Raw genomic sequence first — 18,940 nt, forward strand, 5'->3', positions numbered from 1 at the left:
CTTTAAAGAGGCAGAGTGTCTCTGATAAATCGATTTTATTTTCTCACCGGCAGTGTAGGAAAGTTCCAACTTCTCACCCTCGCCAACATCTGCTACTAGCTGTCTTTTTTATTCTAGACATCCTAGTTAGTGGGAAATTGTCTCTCACTGGTTCTGAGTTGTATTTTCCTGATGACTAATAATGTGGAACATTTTTTCATGTGCATATTGACCATTTGTATGTCTTATTTAAGGAAGCGTTTATTCAGATTCTTCCCATTTTTCTTTTCTTTCTTCTTTCTTTCTTTCTTTTTTTTTTTTTTGAGATGGAGTCTCGCTCTGCCGCCCAGGCTGCAGTGCAATGGCACGATCTTGGCTCACTGCAACCTCACCTCCCTGGTTCAGGCAATTCTCTGCCTCAGACTCCCAAGTAGCTGGGATTACAGGCACCCGCCACCATGCCCTACTAATTTTTTTATATTTTTAGTAGAGAAGATACTGGGTTTCACCATCTTGGCCAGGCTGGTCTTGAACTCCTGACCTTGTGATTCACCCACCTTGGCCTCCCAAAGTGCTGGGATTACGGGCGCGAGCCCCCATGCCCAGTCCTCCCCATTTTTCTAATAGGGTTAATTAACTCTTTTTTTGTTGAGTTGTGAGAGTTTTATGTTCTAGATAGAAGTCCTTTATTAGATATATGATTTGAAAGTATTTCCTCCAGTTCTGTAGGTTATCTTTTTAATTTCTTCTCATTCATTTTTTCATTGCAAATGCCCAATACATTTCTCACTGTGGCATATTTATGCTATTTCCTAAACTGAAGCAGGCAGAAGGTTTAATCCAAGCTTGCAAATATGATTGAGTGCCTTTTGAATATAAGACAGTCTGCTTAAAGCTAGGATTTTACTCTGAATATACCAGGAAAGTTGTGCCAAAATCGATATATGGAACTATTCATTGAAGATTTGTTTCTAAAACAAAAAAAATAGAAATAATACAAATTTCCATAAACAAAGTACTGGTTAGATCAATTTTGTTTCAGCTTTGTGATTAAATAATATGCAAGATTTTAAAAGAATGAATTCAGCTTCTATGCATTAGTATGAAGATAGCACAAAAATTTTTGTTTCATCACATACAAACTGATCTCATTCTTTTAAAATCTTGCATATTTAACAATGAAGTAAGATCCAAAACCTTTCGCACAGTATAATTTCATATACACACATTCTGATTCATATGAGTATCCTGGGTTGAAAAAAACTAGATGTCAGAAGAGGTTGGGGGTGAGAAAGGGGCCTTTTATCTATATAGCTTTTTATTTTGTTTTAACTGACTACAAGGGGAATGAGAGAGTTAGAAGAGCTTACACAGCATCTGTTTTGTTATATCTTATGGGCCAGGAATTCAGACAAGACTGTTAGGCTATTCTGCCCTCCAAGGGATCAGTGGCCATGACTCCATGGTGTCCGGCTGGACGCCAGGTCGGCTTGGGTGTCCCCGCTGGCCTCACTCATGTGCAGGGTGGCGGAAGTGCCTTCCCTTTTCTCTGTCGTGTCTCGTGGTCTCCCCAAAGCGCACTGGGACTTCTTAAATCCTGGCTCAAGATACCCAAAGCTGCCAGTCCTCTTCAAAGCCGGGCTGCGTTCTATGAGTCAAGGAATCTCAGGTCAGCCCAGATCAGAGGTAGGGAGCTAGGAACCCCCTCCACAGGGAGCAGTCTCAAAGAATCGGCATCCAGCTTTCATCTGCACCTAATAGTAACATTAGTTTATTGGTCACTGACAGGTCCGGTGCTAGGGCTTGTTCTAAGCACTTTACATGAATTTGTTCCCCGAATCCTCACTACAGTTCTCACCAGTGGGTGGGCACTCGTATGAGCCCACTTCACAGATGAGAAGTCTGAGGCAGATGGAGAAAACCTTGTGCAAGACCTCAGTTCCAGTGACTGGCTGAGCCGGGATTAGAACCCCTGGTGTCTGGCTCAGGAACTTGTACGTTTACCACAAGACCAGAAAATTGCTGCTCTGCGTGGGGACTCAGAAGAGGGCCCGGAGCTGGCCCCGGCCACTGCAGTTGGGCAGAGCTGACTCTTGGGTATTCAGAGCATCAGACCTCCCCTGATCCTGCCAGGCAGGTGGTGGGAAAGGCCCCTGTTCCCGGCACTGAGTCCCCATGAGGGTAAAGAGGGCAGGTGACTGCCAGCCGCTCCGAGCCGGGCTCACTGGGGGAAGCCCTGGATGGTGGTAAGTGGTGCAGCAGTGTTATAAAAAATATTGCTTCTATTTCAGCTTGAAGAACTTCAGAGAAAACAACACGAAGCACAGTTGGCGGTGACTCCCCTGAAGGTAATACGTTCATAAAATCAATACGAAACGCCTCTTTCAAAACAAAAGCGAGTTTAGTATTTTTTCCGTTAGAAATGTAATCTGCCTCTATTGTATAAAAATTCAGGTATGGCTGGGCGCAGTGGCTCATGCCTGTAACCCCAGAACTTTGGGAGGCTGAGGTGGGCGGATTGCTTGAGCTCAGGAGTATGAGACCAGCCTGGGCAACATGGCAAAACTCCATCTCTACAGAAAATACAAAAATTAGCCGGGCATGGTAGCATGCCCCTGTAGTTCCGGCTACTTGGGAGGGCTGAGGTGGGAGGATTGCTTGAGCCCAGGAGGTCAAGTCTGCGGCAAACCGAAATCATGTCACTGCTCTCCACCTTGTGCAACAGAGCAAAATCTTGACTCAAAAACAGACAAAACAGCTGGGCACGATGGCTCATGTCTGTCATGCCAGCACTTTGGGAGTCCGAGGCAGGCGACTTGCAATATCAAGAGATTGAGACCATCCTGGGCCACATGGGGAAACCCCGGCTGGACTAAAAATACAAAAATTAGCTGGGCATGGTAGCGCATGCCTGTAATCCCAGCTACTTGGGAGGCTGAGGCAGAAAATCACTTGAACCTGGGAGCCAGAGGTTGCAGTGAGCTGAGATCACGTTATGTACTCCAGCCTGGCAACAGAATGAGACTCTGTCTCAAAAAAAAAAAAAAAAAAGCTGGAAAGAAGAATGAATGAAGGAGACAGGCAGCACCCCAGCCCCTACCTGCACATAGCATTTCCATGTCTTTTTCTCCAATATATTTCCCATGTGTTTGAGAGCCACGATGCCTGTGCATTTGCCCCCTGCTGCTCCCACTTGATGGGGTGACCTAGGAGAGCACTTCTCCTGGGTCCCAGCCTTCAAGGCTGCACTGTTGATGCCGGGGTGCAGTGCGAGACGCCTTGGTTCATAAAATCACCACCCCCACGCTCTGTGTTCAAGCCCCTTCCTTTCTATCGCTATCATTAATTGTATATAAACACTGTGAAGCACTTTTTTTTTTTTTTCTTTCTTTCTTTCTTTTTTTTTTTTTTTCTGAGATGAAATCTTGCTCCCAGGCTGGAGTGCAGTGGTGTGATCTCGGCTTACTGCAACCTCTGCTTCCTGGGTTCAAGCGATTCTCTTGCCTCAGCCTCCCGAGTAGCTGGGATTATAGGCATGCGTTACCATGCCTGGCTAATTTTTGTATTCTTAGTAGAGATGGGGTTTTGCCATGTTGACCAGGCTGGTCTCAAACTCCTGACCTCAGGTAATCTGCCCGCCTCAGCCTCCCAAGGTGCTGGGATTACAGGCGTGAGCCATCTGCCTGGCCGGTGTACATTTTTTCTCAGGTTTTTTTCCAAGTATCTAGACATTTATGTTTAAGATCAGTTCCTGGAAATGTCGTTAGTGGTCCACAGGGTTTTATATGTTCTTTGCTAGCAGGACACGGAATTTGGTTAAGGTAACATTTCATCTCGAACATGGGCCTGGATCAGGGGAGAAGCTGGGAGCTCTGCTCTTTTTCTCTGGCCTCAGGGCAGAGTGGAGAGGGAGGTGCCCTGGGCTGGGCATCAGCAGAACCTGGTTACGCCGGGGCGCTCCCTCTGACCTGCAGAGTCATCCTCCCTCTGGGGTCTCAGTTTCCTCAGCCATCAAATCAGAAACGTGAGCCACACAGTTCCGAAAGTCACTTTCCACCCCACATTTCTGTCTGTCTGAGCCTCGAGTTGGTGCCAGTAAAATAAAAATTGTCATAATTCCTGCCGCACCCCTGCAGACGCGGTAGCTGGGAAGGTGCAGAGTGGACTGTGAAGCTCCCGCAGGGCAAGGCTTCTCTTCTCCCTCTTGGGGCCACCTTTTGCTGCGGAGCATTTCTTTAAATGAAGACCATAATCCTTTACAACGTGCTACGGAAATATGAGATAAGGATAGAAACAGGACACTGGGTGGGCACGTGCCAGCACCATCTCTTTTTATTCTGGTGTCCGGGACAACCCCATTGTACAGACGGCAAGTGGAGGTGTGGAGGGGAGCTTGCTCACAGAGCTGGTCCGTGGTGGAGCCCAAATCCACGCTCTTGACCCCCTGCTGCCTTGAGCCTAGACCCCATGGGGAGGGCAGTGCAGAGCTCCTGGAGGCGTGTGGGAGTCTGCTCCGAAAGCATCCCGGCTTCTAGGGGCGCGGAGGCATTGCAGGGAGGAGGCTGCTCCGCTGAGCTGAGGCAGAGCTGGGATGGTAAGTAGGGGCCTCGGCTGACTCTCTGGCTCCCAGCCCCCAGCTCAGCCATGCAGCCCTGGGGGCAGCTCTGCATCCATGGCCTCTCTCCCTTGCAGGCCAAGGTAGCTTCCCTGGTCCATAAGTGCCGGGAGAGGAACTGCCTGATCACCCGCCTGCTGCAGGAGCTGCACAGACACGGGCCGGTGGACCTTCTGCTCTCTGAGCTGGCACAGAACATGCTCGGTGACGTGGCACTGGCTGAGTACGTGGCCGCCTTCCTGGATCCCGGCGTCCCAGAGGTAGAGCCCCAGAGATGGCCCTGTCCCTGCTTCCTACCAGGGTGTGGGCAGGGCCACTGCATGCCTCTGCCTGGCCCCAACAGCCCCTCCTTCCTCCTTCCCTCCATCCACAGATACTACCCAAGAAGACACCCCCTGGTTTTTCCCCTATGCTGGTGCTGGTGCCCTGGGTGAACATGGGAAGGTGTATCTGGCAACCCTTACCCTTCAAAGTTCTCAGGAAATGGTGCAGGGCACAGATGCAGTGATTATTTTTTTCAAGGCAGTGTCTCACTCTGTCTCTGAGGCTGGAGTGTAGTGGCGTGATCTTGGCTCACTGCAACCTCTGCCTCCCGGGTTCAAACAATTCTCTTGCCTCAGCCTCCTGAGTAGCTGGGATTACAGGCATGCACCACCACGCCTGGCTAGTTTTGTATTTTTAGTAGAAAGGGGGTTTCACTGTGTTAGCCAGTGTGGTCTCTATCTCCTGACTTCATGATCCACCCACCTCAGCCTCCCAAAGTGCTGGGATTACAGGCATGAGCCACTGCGCCCAGCCACAAACAGTAATCTTAATTCAGGGTCATACAAGCTTCATTGGGTGTGTGTCACAAGATGGGTCTTTAGTGCGTGCCCTGGGACCTATGCACTGGCCCTTCCTCTGGCAGATTGCCTCAGTCAACTCACAACCTCCTGTCCATCCGTCAAGGACAGGTGTGATCTTGCCCAGACAGCCCGCTGTGAACCCTGCAGACCAGAGAGTTAACCACACCCTCCCCTGTGCTCCATTGTACGTGGAAGTGCGTGACGGGCATGAGCAGGGAGTCTCCCCGCTGTTGCAGGAGTTTGTGGTTCCAGAGCTGCTCCGTAGCCTTCTTTGTCTTCCCAGTGCCTGGCTCTGAGAATCTGCAACAAACCTGGAAGAATGTGTGTTGAATGAGCGAATGAAATAATGAACCAAATGAATGAGAATCTCCTCTCCCACTGGTCAACAAAAGAGGAAACGGAGGCCAGAGAGGTTAGGAGATGTGCTCCAGACAGTGCAAGCCGGGATGAGTTCTCCTGACTACAGTCGGCACCCACGGGTGCCCAGCCACGCCTGCCCACACACGTACAAGGAGCCCCCTTTGGCAGCAAGCCAGCAGTGCCCCGCCACCCTAGCTCCGCTCCTTATGCGCACAGGCGAGACACAGCTCCCATGGCAAACGCAGACGGGGCTCTTTTCCACACTCCCTCCAGGCTCTGCCTATGGGGCTTGCCCTTGGCCCCTTGGCACCAGGTCTGAGTCTCCCTCTGCAGCTCTGCCCAGCCTGGTCTCTGCAAGGCCAGCCTCCTCTGACCCTTCTTTTCCCTCACAGCCTTCAGAGGTGCCCTCTGGTCCAAATCATTGCACAGCAGAGATGGAGGCCTGGAGGCCAAGAGGCACGTTCAGGGCCATTTGTTGACTCGGTTCAGAGCCGGAACTTGAATTCAGAGCCCCAGACTCCCAGTCTCTTGCTCTTCTCTTTGCCCAAGGGGTGGAAGACTGTTTCAGTACTAGAATAGGGGTGAGAAAAGAGGGCAGAATTTCACTGAAGTGCCTGCCTTGTCCCTGGGATCCGCTAGGGGCCCAATAACCGGGAGTTAAGTGAGATACAGTTGAAAGCAGAGTTCCAGGTTGTCAAAGTATCAAACATTAAATGCAGCAGGTGTCGTCCTGGAAAGCCAGCTGGCTGTGTGCTGAAGGGCATCCTAGTAGCTGCCCACCTTCTAACGGCTGCTCCTCACTCTCATAGGCCCTGGAACTAGAACTGAAATGTTCACTGGGTTTGGATAGGCTGACTTGCAATAACCAAACTCATAGAGAATGATGTATACACCAGAACATTAATTTTTAAATTTCCTACGAGAAATAGAACTATTACGCAGGTTGAAGTATCTGCTAAATGGTTGAAAATTGTCAGCATATTCTCTCCCTGTCATTATCTGGAAAATCAAATTTTTTCATTCATTTCTTCATCGATCACTTGGGAGCCTAGAATGAGAACAGGGAGAGTTGTTACAATGATGTCATCGGACAGACCCATCCATCTCCTGTAAGGATGGGCTTCTGGGCCTGGACATGCTTCCAAGGACCAGGGTGTCCCTGCCAGACCTTGTGAAAGTGAAAAAAATATGTGATGTGTTTCAGAAGTTAAGAGAGCTCCAGGCTGGCTGCAGCGTGGTCCCCAGGTGGGGAGTGAGGGGAGGCTGGGCTGGACGGGAGGCCACAGGGAGGAATGGGAGGAGGCTGGGCTGGACGGGAGGCCACAGGGAGGAGCGGGGGGGAGGCTGGGCTGGACGGGAGGCCACGGGGAAGAGCAAGGGGAGGCTGGGCTGGACGGGAGGCCACGGGGAGGAGCGGGGGGAGGCTGGGCTGGACGGGAGGCCACGGGGAGGAGCGGGGGGAGGCTGGGCTGGACGGGAGGCCACAGGCACCCGTGCCCTCCTGGGGTCTGCATGTTGATCCTTTAGTTAGTGGAGAGCAGGGTGGGAGTGGTACTGGCAGCTCCTCCTACTGGTAGCTGGGCAGGAAGCGTGTCCAGTGCTGCTTGCTTGCTCGATGGGCAGTAACTCTCGATTCAGAGGACACAGATGGATTTCCCGATGGAAGCCTTTGGGCTCTGGCTGGGAGCCCAGGATGGCTATGAGGATGGCTGGGGAGACTGATCGGCTTGAGGTGGGACGTGCCAGAGCAGCAAAGGACCATGTATCCAGCTAAGCCATGACGGCCAAGGCTCCCGCTGCCCACCCCCTCGCAAGCTTTCCATGGATCTGCTTACTCCAACCCCCAGCATCCTGCTGCAAGGCTCCACGGGGACCCTGAGCCTCAGCATGTCCCGGGGCTGTTGACGGGTGGGTGCTGGGCCTGGGGCTGAGACCATTGAGCTCTGCCCTTTCAGGAGGAGGTGGTGTGGCCTGGTGCCCATGCAGGCAGCAGCCAGGGACCACCTCCCCTCCCTGCACTTCACTGAGTCTTTGCCTTTCCATGTCCTTATCTCACCCTGGTTTGGGTGGGCAGTGGAAATGGAGCCTCAGACGGTTTGGCTCCAGTGCTCTTCCTGCAGGCATGTGGCGATGGGCTGGGGGCCACGGGTCCTGGCACCGCCGTCTGTGCTGGCATCTGCTGTTGTGCTGTTCAGGTCACTGGCATTCGTTGGTCACCCTTGTATCCGCCCTAGCTTCCTTCCTCCTGCTCTGCTGGTTCTCTCCAGCTCAGGTGCCTGCTCTGGGGGTGGGGAGAATCCCAGGGGGTCAGACTGGCCATGGCAGAGGTCACTCTTTCTTCTGCTAGGAGCGCGAGTCTTGCCTCTCCTGGTGTTAGCCAGAGATGGGGAAGGCAGGCTCCTGCCAGTCTCAGACTCCTAAAACCTCTCTGGAGTTCTTAATTCTACCTTGTTCCCCGCTACGCCTTGAGTGAGCAGGGCTCAGCGCACCTTCTTGGGCCTGTTTTGCTTCCTCTCCAATCCTCCCCTGACCCCTAGCCCCAGGGTTTGGCTTTGTTTTGCTTTGTTCTCCCCTGTGTTTTGCCTGGATCTAGGCTCTTGATATTCACAAGCCCGAAATGAGACACGTTGTATTTGGTGACATGGTCCCGCTACTCCACCCCTGAGACTTTGGAGGCAGAGGTCCAGGTACCAAAGGAGATGAGAAGAGGTGTGCCTGGGATCTCCTGGGACACAGCACTGGCTAAGGTGGCAGCTGGGTCCTGCCCACCCCTAGGGTCTGGCCTGGGGTCCACTCCACAGGTGTAAAGTCCCATCAGAAAACAGAGAACTCCTGAGCTTCCTGTGCTCCCGAAGGAGTTGTCTTCTGTCCTCTCTCTGGGCACAGAGATTCACCTGCAGACAATGACACCCTGATTCTAAATAATGACCCATCTCATGAACTTGACCCTTGCCCTTCACCTCCCTGAGCCACCTGTCGTCTTAGGCCAGGTGGGGGCTGCTGTCCCCCGTGGGGCTCTGTGAGGTTTGAATAAGACTCCACATCAAATGCCTGGCACAGCACCTGTCACACACAGGCACCCAGCAGCATTTGGGGCACCTTCAAGCAAAACCCAGTTTTGTTCCCCTGGGAGCAGCAAGGGGCCTTGGTCGCACTAGCAGGGGAGGGTCGTCCGGTCGGTCGGGGCAAAGAGGTGGGTGACCTAGTAAAGAAGATGCTAATTTTACCTCCTCTCGCCCTGCGGCTTCTTCTTCCTCCTGCCGCCTCCCACTTTCCTCTGGGCGTTTGTCAGTGAGATCTATATGTGGCCTTTGGAAAAGGAAGCTGGGCTAAAGAAGGAGCTGTCATACTCAGACGATTGAAGAATTGTCCCTTACAGCCCTGAATTCCCCCAATTCATTAAATCAGCAATCCCCAAGCTCAGGCCTCCAAGGATCCAGGCAATTACCTTCTCTTTAACTCCTGCCTTTTATGAAATGTAGAATATTCCCTAAAAGTTTGCGTGGGGAAGAGAGGCAGGGCTTGGGAGAGCTTAGCACACATCTTCATCTGTCCCCCGCTCTGTGCCGCTGGCATTTAGTAGATGTTCCTTCTCATCTCATTCTGGCAGAACCCTGCAAAGAACATATTGGTACTGTATTTCCGTTCTGCAGATGGAGAGGGTGAGGCTCAGAGAATTCAACTGACGTGGCCAGGATCATGGAACCAGCGAGTGGCAGAGCCAGGACTCAACCTGAGAAAGCCCAGCTCTGCAGCACCCCAGGCCGATGGGACAGTTGAGGAGCTGGAAGCCGAAAAGGGTCCTTTCACCTCAATCACATACAGAATGCAGGGCCACCCAGAAGTCAGTTTAGTGAGCTTTAGGCTACTCTGCCAGTGTATCCTCCATGAAGGTGAATGAAACCTCATTCTCAAGTTGAAGGAGCCTCTATCTAATGAGGAGATACCTGACTCTAAACCCAGGGGTTATAAAAGGCATTCATCTGAAGCACTGGAAATAAGGAGAGAGGAGAGAGATTTATTGGGGGATATGCTTTCTGGAATAGTGTTGGAAATAGATGCTCGGTGCCACAAAGAAAAATCGGCACTGAGACAAAGAATCTTTCAGCAGTGCAGTTTTTACTTCCTGAAGTACAAGCAGGGTATCCTCGCCAGCCGTCTTGCCGCAAGAGTGCAATGAACAAAGGAAAAACAAACGTATTTGTTCCTTATGCATTTGGGGTCGTCCTTACTGCTGTGTCTGATCTCCATTGGTTGGAGTCAGACCTCACAATCTAAACTAAAACCCGATTGGCTAACAACTTAAAACTCTTCTAAACAGGGAAAAGCAGTGGAGAGCTGGGACATGCCTGTGAGCACGTCCAGCACAGATATCTCGGTTAAAGTACAAGGACATAGAATGTGCTATGTGCCTGTAAGCACAGCATGTCTCACAGCTACATAGAATAGAGCTTCACAAAGAGTTATTAGCACGCTTATTCTTAAGAAAGGAAACTTTAGAGAGAAATTTTTCTGCTTCCCACAAGTAGGAAGCACTCAGGCGGGGCCCTGAAGGCCGAAAAGCAGGATTTAACAGTTGGAAGGATGGAATGAAGGTCTCAAGGCTGCAAGGCCTGCGTGGGCACAGGCATGGGGGTGGGAAAGTCCGTGGTGCCTGAAGACACAACAGTGTTGATAGGGGCTGCAACAAAGTCTTCTAAGAGCACAGTTCAGGAGCAGGCACTGTGCCTGGTAGCAAAGACCCCCACGAGTGCTGCTGTGGTCCAGTCACTGCCAGAAGAGGCTGAGTCATAACCCAGGTCCCTGGGGATTAGGCAGTGCACCAGTCAATCCAGGTGTCACTGCAGCACAGGAGGGGCCATGTGAGAGGCAGGTGGCTGAACTCTGCCAGGTGGAGTCAGGGAAGACTTCACAGAGGAGGCGACATTTGAATTTGGGCCTTGACATCTACGTAGAAGTTCGTTAGAGACAGACAGCAAGGGCAGGGCCCTTCCAGGCATAGAGATGGCCTCCTATACCCAGAGGATGAGCGTGACCAGGTGTTGGAAGTGGAGACAGGGAAGACACTTACCACAGCAGCACTGCACGCCGGCCCCTGCCCCATCAGAAACACCCAAGAGAAAGCAAGATCCAGAATGCTGGTCTGAAAACAACTCGAATCTACCTTGAAGATCCAGAAGTTGCTGTTGCTGAACCACTCGGGGGCCTCTGGGCCAACCAGTTGAATGACCTTGAATGATCACAGCCGTCTCACTTCCCACCTGCCCTGTGCACTGCGGGACGAGGAGGATGCTGGTCTGTGCGGGGGGTGGGGTGCAGGTGGTGCATTTAAGTTCAAGCCCAACCTGAATTCCTGGGTGATTGAATCAGGGGCCCCAGGGGGACACTGGAGCAACAGATGTCCTGATTAAATTTTTTTTTTTTTTAAATGGCAGTTTCTAAAACACTTTTCTTACTGTCTCCATTTGGAGCTTTAACTTGAGAAAAGGAAACAGAATCATTTTGTGTGTGTGCCTGTGTTTCCTAAGAGCAAAACCAGTTCCTGTTCTCCTTTGAGCGTCCTGGAGAGAAGAGGAGGGAGGTCTTCACGCACACGGGCAGAGCTGGTCACAGAATGCAGCTTTTTCGGGGAGGGGTGATGGCCCTGCTTGGCCCAATTGCCGTCCTCTGTGCAAGGCTGTCCCTCCAGTACTGTGCAGAATAACTGCCGAGATGTCTTTTCTTGCAGACGAGCCACCGCCTGGACGTCAAGTCTGAGACGACAGCAGCTCTAAGAGGTCAGTGTGATTTTCAATCAGGAGAAGTCTGTGTGCTCAGAAAAAGTCCAGGCCAGCAGGACGCTGTGACAGGTGGGCAGGTGGGGAGATGCCCACTGTCACGTTCGTGCTACTAAAACGAACGGGACCCACTTCTCCCTCCTTTCCTACGTGGCATCGCCCTCTTATTTCACAATGAGAGAATATACTGGAAACATACAGACATTCAAATTCCTCAGTACTAGAGTTTCACTCCCGGAAACTCATCCTAAGTAAATAATTCTGTATGTGAAAACTCTGTGGACAGGTGTGTTCCTACCAGTGCTTTATGGTAGTGAAAAATTGGGGGAAACCCTCAGTATTGTCAATGAACCCATACAATCAGTGAAATACAACATAGTCATTAAAAACGTCCTGAGAAGCGCCATGCAACAGCATGGAAATTACCATGTTCTGCTAAGTTTAAAATTGTTAGGATATGGAGTGTTTCATATGATCATAACTGTATAATTCCACGTGCAAGTCTGTGTCCGATTTGCAATTTAGGCTAGGACAGTAACTAAAATACCAGCCGTGGTTACCAGAGAGATGGAGAGATGGTAACATGAGTGCTTTTTTTGTTGTTCTTCCGTTATTTTTATTTATATTTGAGACGGACTCTCGCTCTGTCACCCAGGCTGGAGTGCAATGGCGTGATCTTGGCTCACTGCAACTTCTGCCTTCCGGGTTCAAGCAATTCTCCCACCTCAGCTTCCCAAGTAGCTGGGATTGCAGGCGCCCACTATCATGCCCAGCTAAGTTTTATGTTTTTGTAGGGATGGGGTTACTCCATGTTGGCCAGGCTGGTCTTGAACTCCTGACCTCAAGTGATCCGCCAACCTCCTGAAGTGCTGGGATTATGGGTGTGAGCCACTGTGCCAGGCCTATTTTCATTATTACAAAGAAAATTAAGCCACTACCTGACCAGACAGAGTTTTCCTGGGCCTTGTTTTACTTGTAGTTTTATTTCAGTAGTTTTGGGGGAGCAGGCGGTGTTTGACTGGGCCTTGTTTAAGCACAGCTAAGTACCCTCAGTATGGGGGTGCGACGGATTTGTTTAGTGTTGTGTTCAGATCAGGCTCTCCGTAAAAAAGTGACGAAAGTCTGGAGGGTGTTATCTTTAAGACCGACAAGCTGCTATTGAGATCTGTTCATCTAGTGGTTCTTATTACGGGATTCTATTCTTGCCAGCTGTGTGGTCTTAGATGCATTCATTAACCTCTCTGAGCCATACATGCTTTAAAGAGAAGAATAATATAACCTTCCTCTGGAACATCTGGCCCCGGCCCAAAGCAGGATGTCAGCTCACGAGCAGAGAGACCTGTTCTCAGTCCCTGATGCCTCAGGATGGCCTGTGCTGCTCTACCTTCACCTTCTGTCCCTACAGCCTGACTCTGCGCCTGTTCTCACGGTTAGAGAGGCGCAGATCCTAGCTGCGCTGCCGCAGCCACTCATTTTCTACCTGTGGCCCCAGGCAAGCCTCCTCCCCTCTCTGGCTCAGCTTTGTCTCCTTTTGAAGAAGGAAATGTACTAGACTGATTGGGTTATTTTTCACTGGACATTTCTGGAGGGCCGCTGTGTGCCAGATCCCACATAGGGGTTGCTGGGCTTACGAAGATAAGCCAGCTTGCCAAGGGGGCGGTCCCTGCTTGGAATGAGCTTGCAGCCAGGTAGGAGAAGGTCAGGCAGGCAGGTAGTTTTCTGGGATGCCCCAAGTTCATGACAGCACCATCAGAGGCATGTGGATGAGGTGCTTGGAGAGCTCAAAGGCATCTGAGGGGGCCTCTGCCCCGGGGGTGGGGTCTGGGAATGATCTGAGAACAGTTAGAGGGTGAAGAAGGTTATGACAGAGACCAGAGTCTTGCAGACTTTTCGCCTGGGATCCTGGGCGGAGGCTTGACTGAGAATTTTCCCTTCTAGCTCAGACATACCTCTTGAATCCTGAAATGGACAGTGTCCACCAAAGCCCGTTGTCTTCAGAGTCCTGGCCTGTTCCCGAGCCCAAGTGGCCAGCACAGACAGCCCAACTGGATTCTCAGAAGGTGAGAAGGCACCTGTCACCTGATTTCCTAAATCAGGTGTCCCCAAACTTTTTACACAGAGGGTCAGTTCACTGTCCCTCAGACTGTTGGAGGGCCGCCACATACTGTGCTCCTCTCACTGACCACCTCTCAATGAAAGAGATGCCCCTTCCTGAAGTGCGGCGGTTGGCTGGATAAATGGCTTCAGGGGGCCGCATGCAGCCCGCGGGCCGTAGTTTGGGGACGCCTGTCCTAAATGAACTTGGTTGTTGAAAGTACAACACACTTACAGCTTAGCAAATTATCCAAGCATTGTATACCCAGAAAGCCACCACCAGGTCAAGAAACAGAACACAACCAACTCCCCAACAGCACCCCCGCCCCGTTTCACCCTCAGTCTCCTTCTGTTATCTGATTTTAATGTTTGTTTCTGGTCAGATAATGCGTCCTAGGTCTGGTGACTTTGAGTGTGTGCTGGAGGTCATGTGTGAAAGCTTGATGACAATCTGAGGCCTGACAGTTTATCTCCATCACAGAGGACTTCCTTTGTTCTGACCAGGGCAGGTCATCAGGGCTGAGCCGACTAGGAGTCCCAGTACTCAGCAGGTCTGTTCACGCTCACTCCTAGGGCATAAAAGCCTGCAGAGTATCTCAGAGCCCTTCCCCCTGTTGGCTCCAAGGGGCTGCTCAGTGCTCTCCTTAGCTTTTCACCCCCTCAGCTGGCTCTTTCCTGCACAGACCCTGCCTTCACCTCCAGGGGAAATACGTCCCCCAAGTGCCCGGCTCGCTTTGCTGGAGAAAATGTTGGTCCCACAAGTCCTCACAGCCTTCGTAGCTCTCAGATGGCTTCAGACAAATGTTCTGTTCCATTTCTCCCCCCAGCTTTTCGGGTTGCACTTCCTACAGATTTGGTCCCAAAGACCCTCATCGGTCATTTCCAGAGCAACACTCCCCTCTGTCTTTCCAGAGAAAACGGACTTACGAGCTTTGGGATCTGGCGGCTCTGAGTTCAAGTCCCAGCCTACCCCTTTATAGTTGGGTGTGATGTTGGCCAAGTACTTCATCTGCCTGTACGTAATTCTCACCTGTGAAATGGGGCCGCCTGCCTGCTACCGTTAGGGGGAGAATTGAGGCAGCAGAGCTGAGAGTGTGCCTGGCACATCAGAGCCACTCACGGAAAAAAGGAGGGAGCAGCCATTACTCAGAAGGAAAATTGCTCTTACTCATTTTATTTCAGCCGATTGCATTTTTCTCCCCCTTCTGTTATCCCCATAGCTTCTTTCCTGCCTCCATGATTACATTAATTTATTTTATCTAAAAGATCAAAGAGACAACTCTATTTACCTCGAAGGCTTGTTGGGACAATTCAATGACATCATGCATATGAGGTATTTATTATAGTGCCTAGAATCAAAAATAGGGAGGTATTCAAAAAAAAATGATAGCCATTGTTATTGACCTTAAACTATTTTTTTTCTGACTGGTAAATTTCATTTTAAATGACTTCTTATCTAGTAATAAAAACAAAGCACTGGTGGTTCCTAGGAGAATTACCTCTGATTTTTATTTTGATCTACCTTACCAGCAGCAGGTAGAAGATATTCTAGGCAGGCCGAGTGCGGTGGCTCACGCCTGTAATCCCAGCCCTTTGAGGGGCAGAGGCGGGCAGATCACTTGAGGTCAGGAGTCTAAGACTAGTTGGCTAACATGGTGAAACCCCGTCTCTACTAAAAATATAAACATTAGCTGGGCATTGTGCTGCCTGCCTGTAGTCTCAGCCACTCAGGAGGCTGAGGCAGGAGAATTGCTTTAACCCGGGAGGTGGAGGTTGTAGTGAGCCAAGATCGTGCATCCTCATTCCAGCCTGGGCGACAGAGCAGACTCCATCGGGGAGAGGGGAGGAGGGAGAGGGGAGAGGAGAGAGGGAAGAGGGGAGGGGGAGAGGGGAGAAGGGAGAGGGAGAGGGGAGAGGGGACAGGGGAGAGGGGGGAGGGGAGAGGGGAGAAGGGAGAGGGGAGAAGGGAGGGAGAGAGGGGAGAGGGGAGAGGGGAGAGGGGAGAAGGGAGAGGGGAGAGGGGAGAGGGGAAGGGGAGGGGGAGAGGGGAGGGGGAGAGGGGAGAGGGGAGAGGGAGGGAGAGAGGGGAGGGGAAGAGGGGAGAGGGGTAGAGGGGAGAGGGGAGATGGGAGAGGGGAGAGGGGAGAGGGGAGGGGGAGAGGGGGAGAGGGGAGAGGGGAGGGGGAGAGGGGAGAGGGGAGAGGGGAGAGGAGAGGGGAGGGGGAGAGGGGAGAGGGGAGAGGAGAGGGGAGAGGGGAGGGGGAGAGGGGGAAAGGGGAGGGGGAGAGGGGAGAGGGGGAGAGGGGAGAGGGGAGAGGGGAGAGGGGAGAAGGGAGAGGGGAGAGGGGAGAGGGGAGAGGGGAGAAGGGAGAGGGGAGAGGGGAGAGGGGAGAGGGGAGAGGGGAGGGGGAGGGGGGAGAGGGGAGAGGGGAGGGGGAGAGGGGGAGAGGGGAGAGGGGAGAGGGGAGAGGGGAGAGGGGAGAAGGGAGAGGGGAGAGGGGAGAGGGGAGAGGGGAGGGGGAGAGGGGAGAGGGGAGGGGGAGAGGGGAGAGGGGAGGGGGAGAGGGGAGAGGGGAGAGGGGAGGGGGAGAGGGGGGAGAGGGGAGGGGGGAGGGGGAGGAGGGAAGGGAAGGGGGAGGGAGAGGGAGAGGGAGAGGGAGAAGGAGAAGGAGAAGGAGAAGAAGAAATTTCAGGCAAAGGGAACCCTTGCAGAGACGGGAGGGTGAGTGTCCATGAGGCATCTGGAGGTATGGCAAGCAACGTCGCTGGAGCATGAAGTATGAGGAGGTAGAGAGGGTAATGAGGACGATGACAGCAACAGCGTGAAACTGAAAACACTCACGCCCAAAGCTTACTGCACTGGCATGGGCTCATCCAGAGCTACAAAGGGCCCACCAAATAAAAATCAGCATCAGCCACACTTCACCTGTGAGAAAAGGCGAGCCACTGAGGAGGCAAAGGTCACCCAGCTGGCCAGCAGCAGGGCTGGGCTCCCAATCCGGGCTGCCTGGCTCCGGAGCTGGCCCTCCGATCACCGTGTGGCCAGATGGTGCACGGCCTGGACGCGGAGGGGTTAGGGAGAGAGGAGCAGTCCCTTCTCTCTGCCTCGAAGTTCCAGTCTGGAGCTCAATGTGAAAACAAACCCTCCAGTGTCTGCTGTCAGTGACACTGGCCAGAAACCTGTAGCAAAGCTTTTGAGGAAATAGGTGGAGTGACATTGCATGAATGAAGAAACCCAAAACGCATCTTAATACCCTTGTGGTTCCAAGTTTCTCAAGTGTTCTTCAATTTTCTTCAAAGTTATCACTACAAACGCAGAATGCCACTGGACTGAAAACCTGTCCTCTGTTGGAAATCATTTCAAGTCCATAGAGGACTTCTATTTCTTTGCAGCAAGCTGGCAGAATGTCAGTGTCAATGTTTTTCCCATGCTTTCCACAGCACCTGCCCCACAGGAAGCCTTTGGAAGCTCTTGTTGGGTGAGTAGTTAGCTGGAGACAGGGGCCACCAGGCTCTTTCTCTGGAAGGCGCGCGGCACCTGCTCCTGGTTCCCCGCACTGCCTTGTCACTGCAGTCTTGGTTCTGCCTGCTCGTCACGAGCCCCGGGCAAAAACAGACTGCAAGCCACATATCTGGGCTGGTTTTGGGGAAGAGCTTCCCATGATGAAAACAAACTTGTTAAATAATGACACCAGGGGATTAGTGACCTACAAGGAAAATTAGGTCATGGAGTTTTGAAGGGCAGTAACTAAATTTGTCACCTGCCACCCAATTCTGTTACTGTGTGGTTGAGCTTAGCAAAAAAAAAAAAATGAGAAGAAAGCTGAGGAGCACACAAGCATGTCCTGAGAAGGCTGACAAACCTTTAGTGAATGAGATGTCCAGCCCTCTGTGACATTAGCCTCGTTCTACCACTCGCCCACTGAAGACCAACGCTATATCCCTGGGTTCAGCTGTCACTGTGGTGGGGAATCAGGCAGGCTTGAGAGCCATATGGCCAGGGTTCAAATCTTGCAGCAGGCTCCTATTAGCTGCGTGGCCTTGGGCACATCACTTAACCTCTCTGGGCTTCCACTGCTTCACCTGTGTGATGGAATACTAATAATAGCACTTGTCTCCTTGGTAGTTTGTAAAGGTGCAGTGAATCAATACATGGAAAGCGCTTGGAACAATGCATCATAAGAACTCAATAGGCCAGGTGTGGTGGCTCACACCTGTAATCCCAGCACTTTGGGAGGCCGAGGCGGGCAGATCATGAGGTCAAGCGATCAAGACTAACCTGGCCAACATGGTGAAACCCCATCTCTACTAAAAATACAAAAATTAGCTGGGCATGGTGGCGTGTGCCTATAGTCCCAGCTACTCGGGAGGCTGAGGCAGAAGAATTGCTTGAACCCAGGAGGTGGAGGTTGCAGTGAGCCGAGATCGCACCACTGCACTCCAGCCTTCTGCCTGGCGACAGTGCAAGACTCTGTCTCAAAAAAAAAAAAAAAAAAAAAAAAAGAACTCAATAAATGCTCACTGTTGTAGATCAAACCCTAGGAAATTGCCAATATTATACTACTCTTTCCCTCAAAAACAGTAGTTTCACATGGCTTAAGCTACCATTATAATAATTATCATTATTTTGAGATAGAGTCTCCCTCTGCTGCCCAGGCTGGAGCGCAGAGGCATGATCACCTCCCAGGTTCAAGTGATTCTCCTGCCTCAGCCCTTTGAGTAGCTGAGATTACAGGCACACACCACCACGCCCAGCCAATTTTTTTATTTTTAGTAGAGGCAGCATTTCTCTATGTTAGCCAGGCTGGTCTCGAACTCCTGACCTCAGGTAATCCACCCATCTCAGCCTCCCAAAGTAACTATCATTATTATTATTATAGGATGGAGTCCTGGCCAGGCACAGTGGCTCATACCTGTAATTCCAGCATTTTGGGAGGCTGAATTGGGCAGATCACAAGGTCAGGAGTTCGAGACCAGTCTGGCTAACATGGTGAAACCCTGTCTCTACTAAAAATACAAAAATTAGCTGGGTGTGGTGTCATGCACCTGTAGTACTAGCTACTTGGGAGGCTGAGGCTGGAGAATCGCTTACACCTGGGAGGTGGAGGTTGCAGTGAGCCGAGACCACTCCAGCCTGGGTGACAGAGTCAGACTCTTCTCAAAAAAAAAAAAAAAAGATAGCATGCAGAATCCTAAAGTTGGTGTTTGCATTCTATGCACACATCAGTTGGCCCAGAATGACCTTGCATTTTTAACATATAGCAGAATCC

At 51.5% G+C, this 18,940-nt stretch overlaps 1 protein-coding gene across 4 annotated transcripts in view; it reads left to right on the forward strand.

The window, feature by feature from the left end:
* C3H4orf50 (chromosome 3 C4orf50 homolog) overlaps positions 1-18,940 on the forward strand; it is a 122,191-nt gene that overhangs the window by 39,445 nt on the left and 63,806 nt on the right. For all 4 annotated transcript variants that reach the window (XM_074395869.1, XM_039468364.2, XM_074395870.1 and 1 more), the window contains 4 exons: positions 2,271-2,327; positions 4,672-4,854; positions 11,528-11,576; positions 13,515-13,636. In XM_074395869.1, coding sequence (XP_074251970.1) covers positions 2,271-2,327; positions 4,672-4,854; positions 11,528-11,576; positions 13,515-13,636 — 411 coding nt within the window. The remainder of the gene's footprint in view (positions 1-2,270; positions 2,328-4,671; positions 4,855-11,527; positions 11,577-13,514; positions 13,637-18,940) is intronic.

This window comes from Saimiri boliviensis, chromosome 3, assembly GCF_048565385.1.
Source record: "Saimiri boliviensis isolate mSaiBol1 chromosome 3, mSaiBol1.pri, whole genome shotgun sequence".
Lineage (NCBI taxonomy): Eukaryota > Metazoa > Chordata > Mammalia > Primates > Cebidae > Saimiri > Saimiri boliviensis.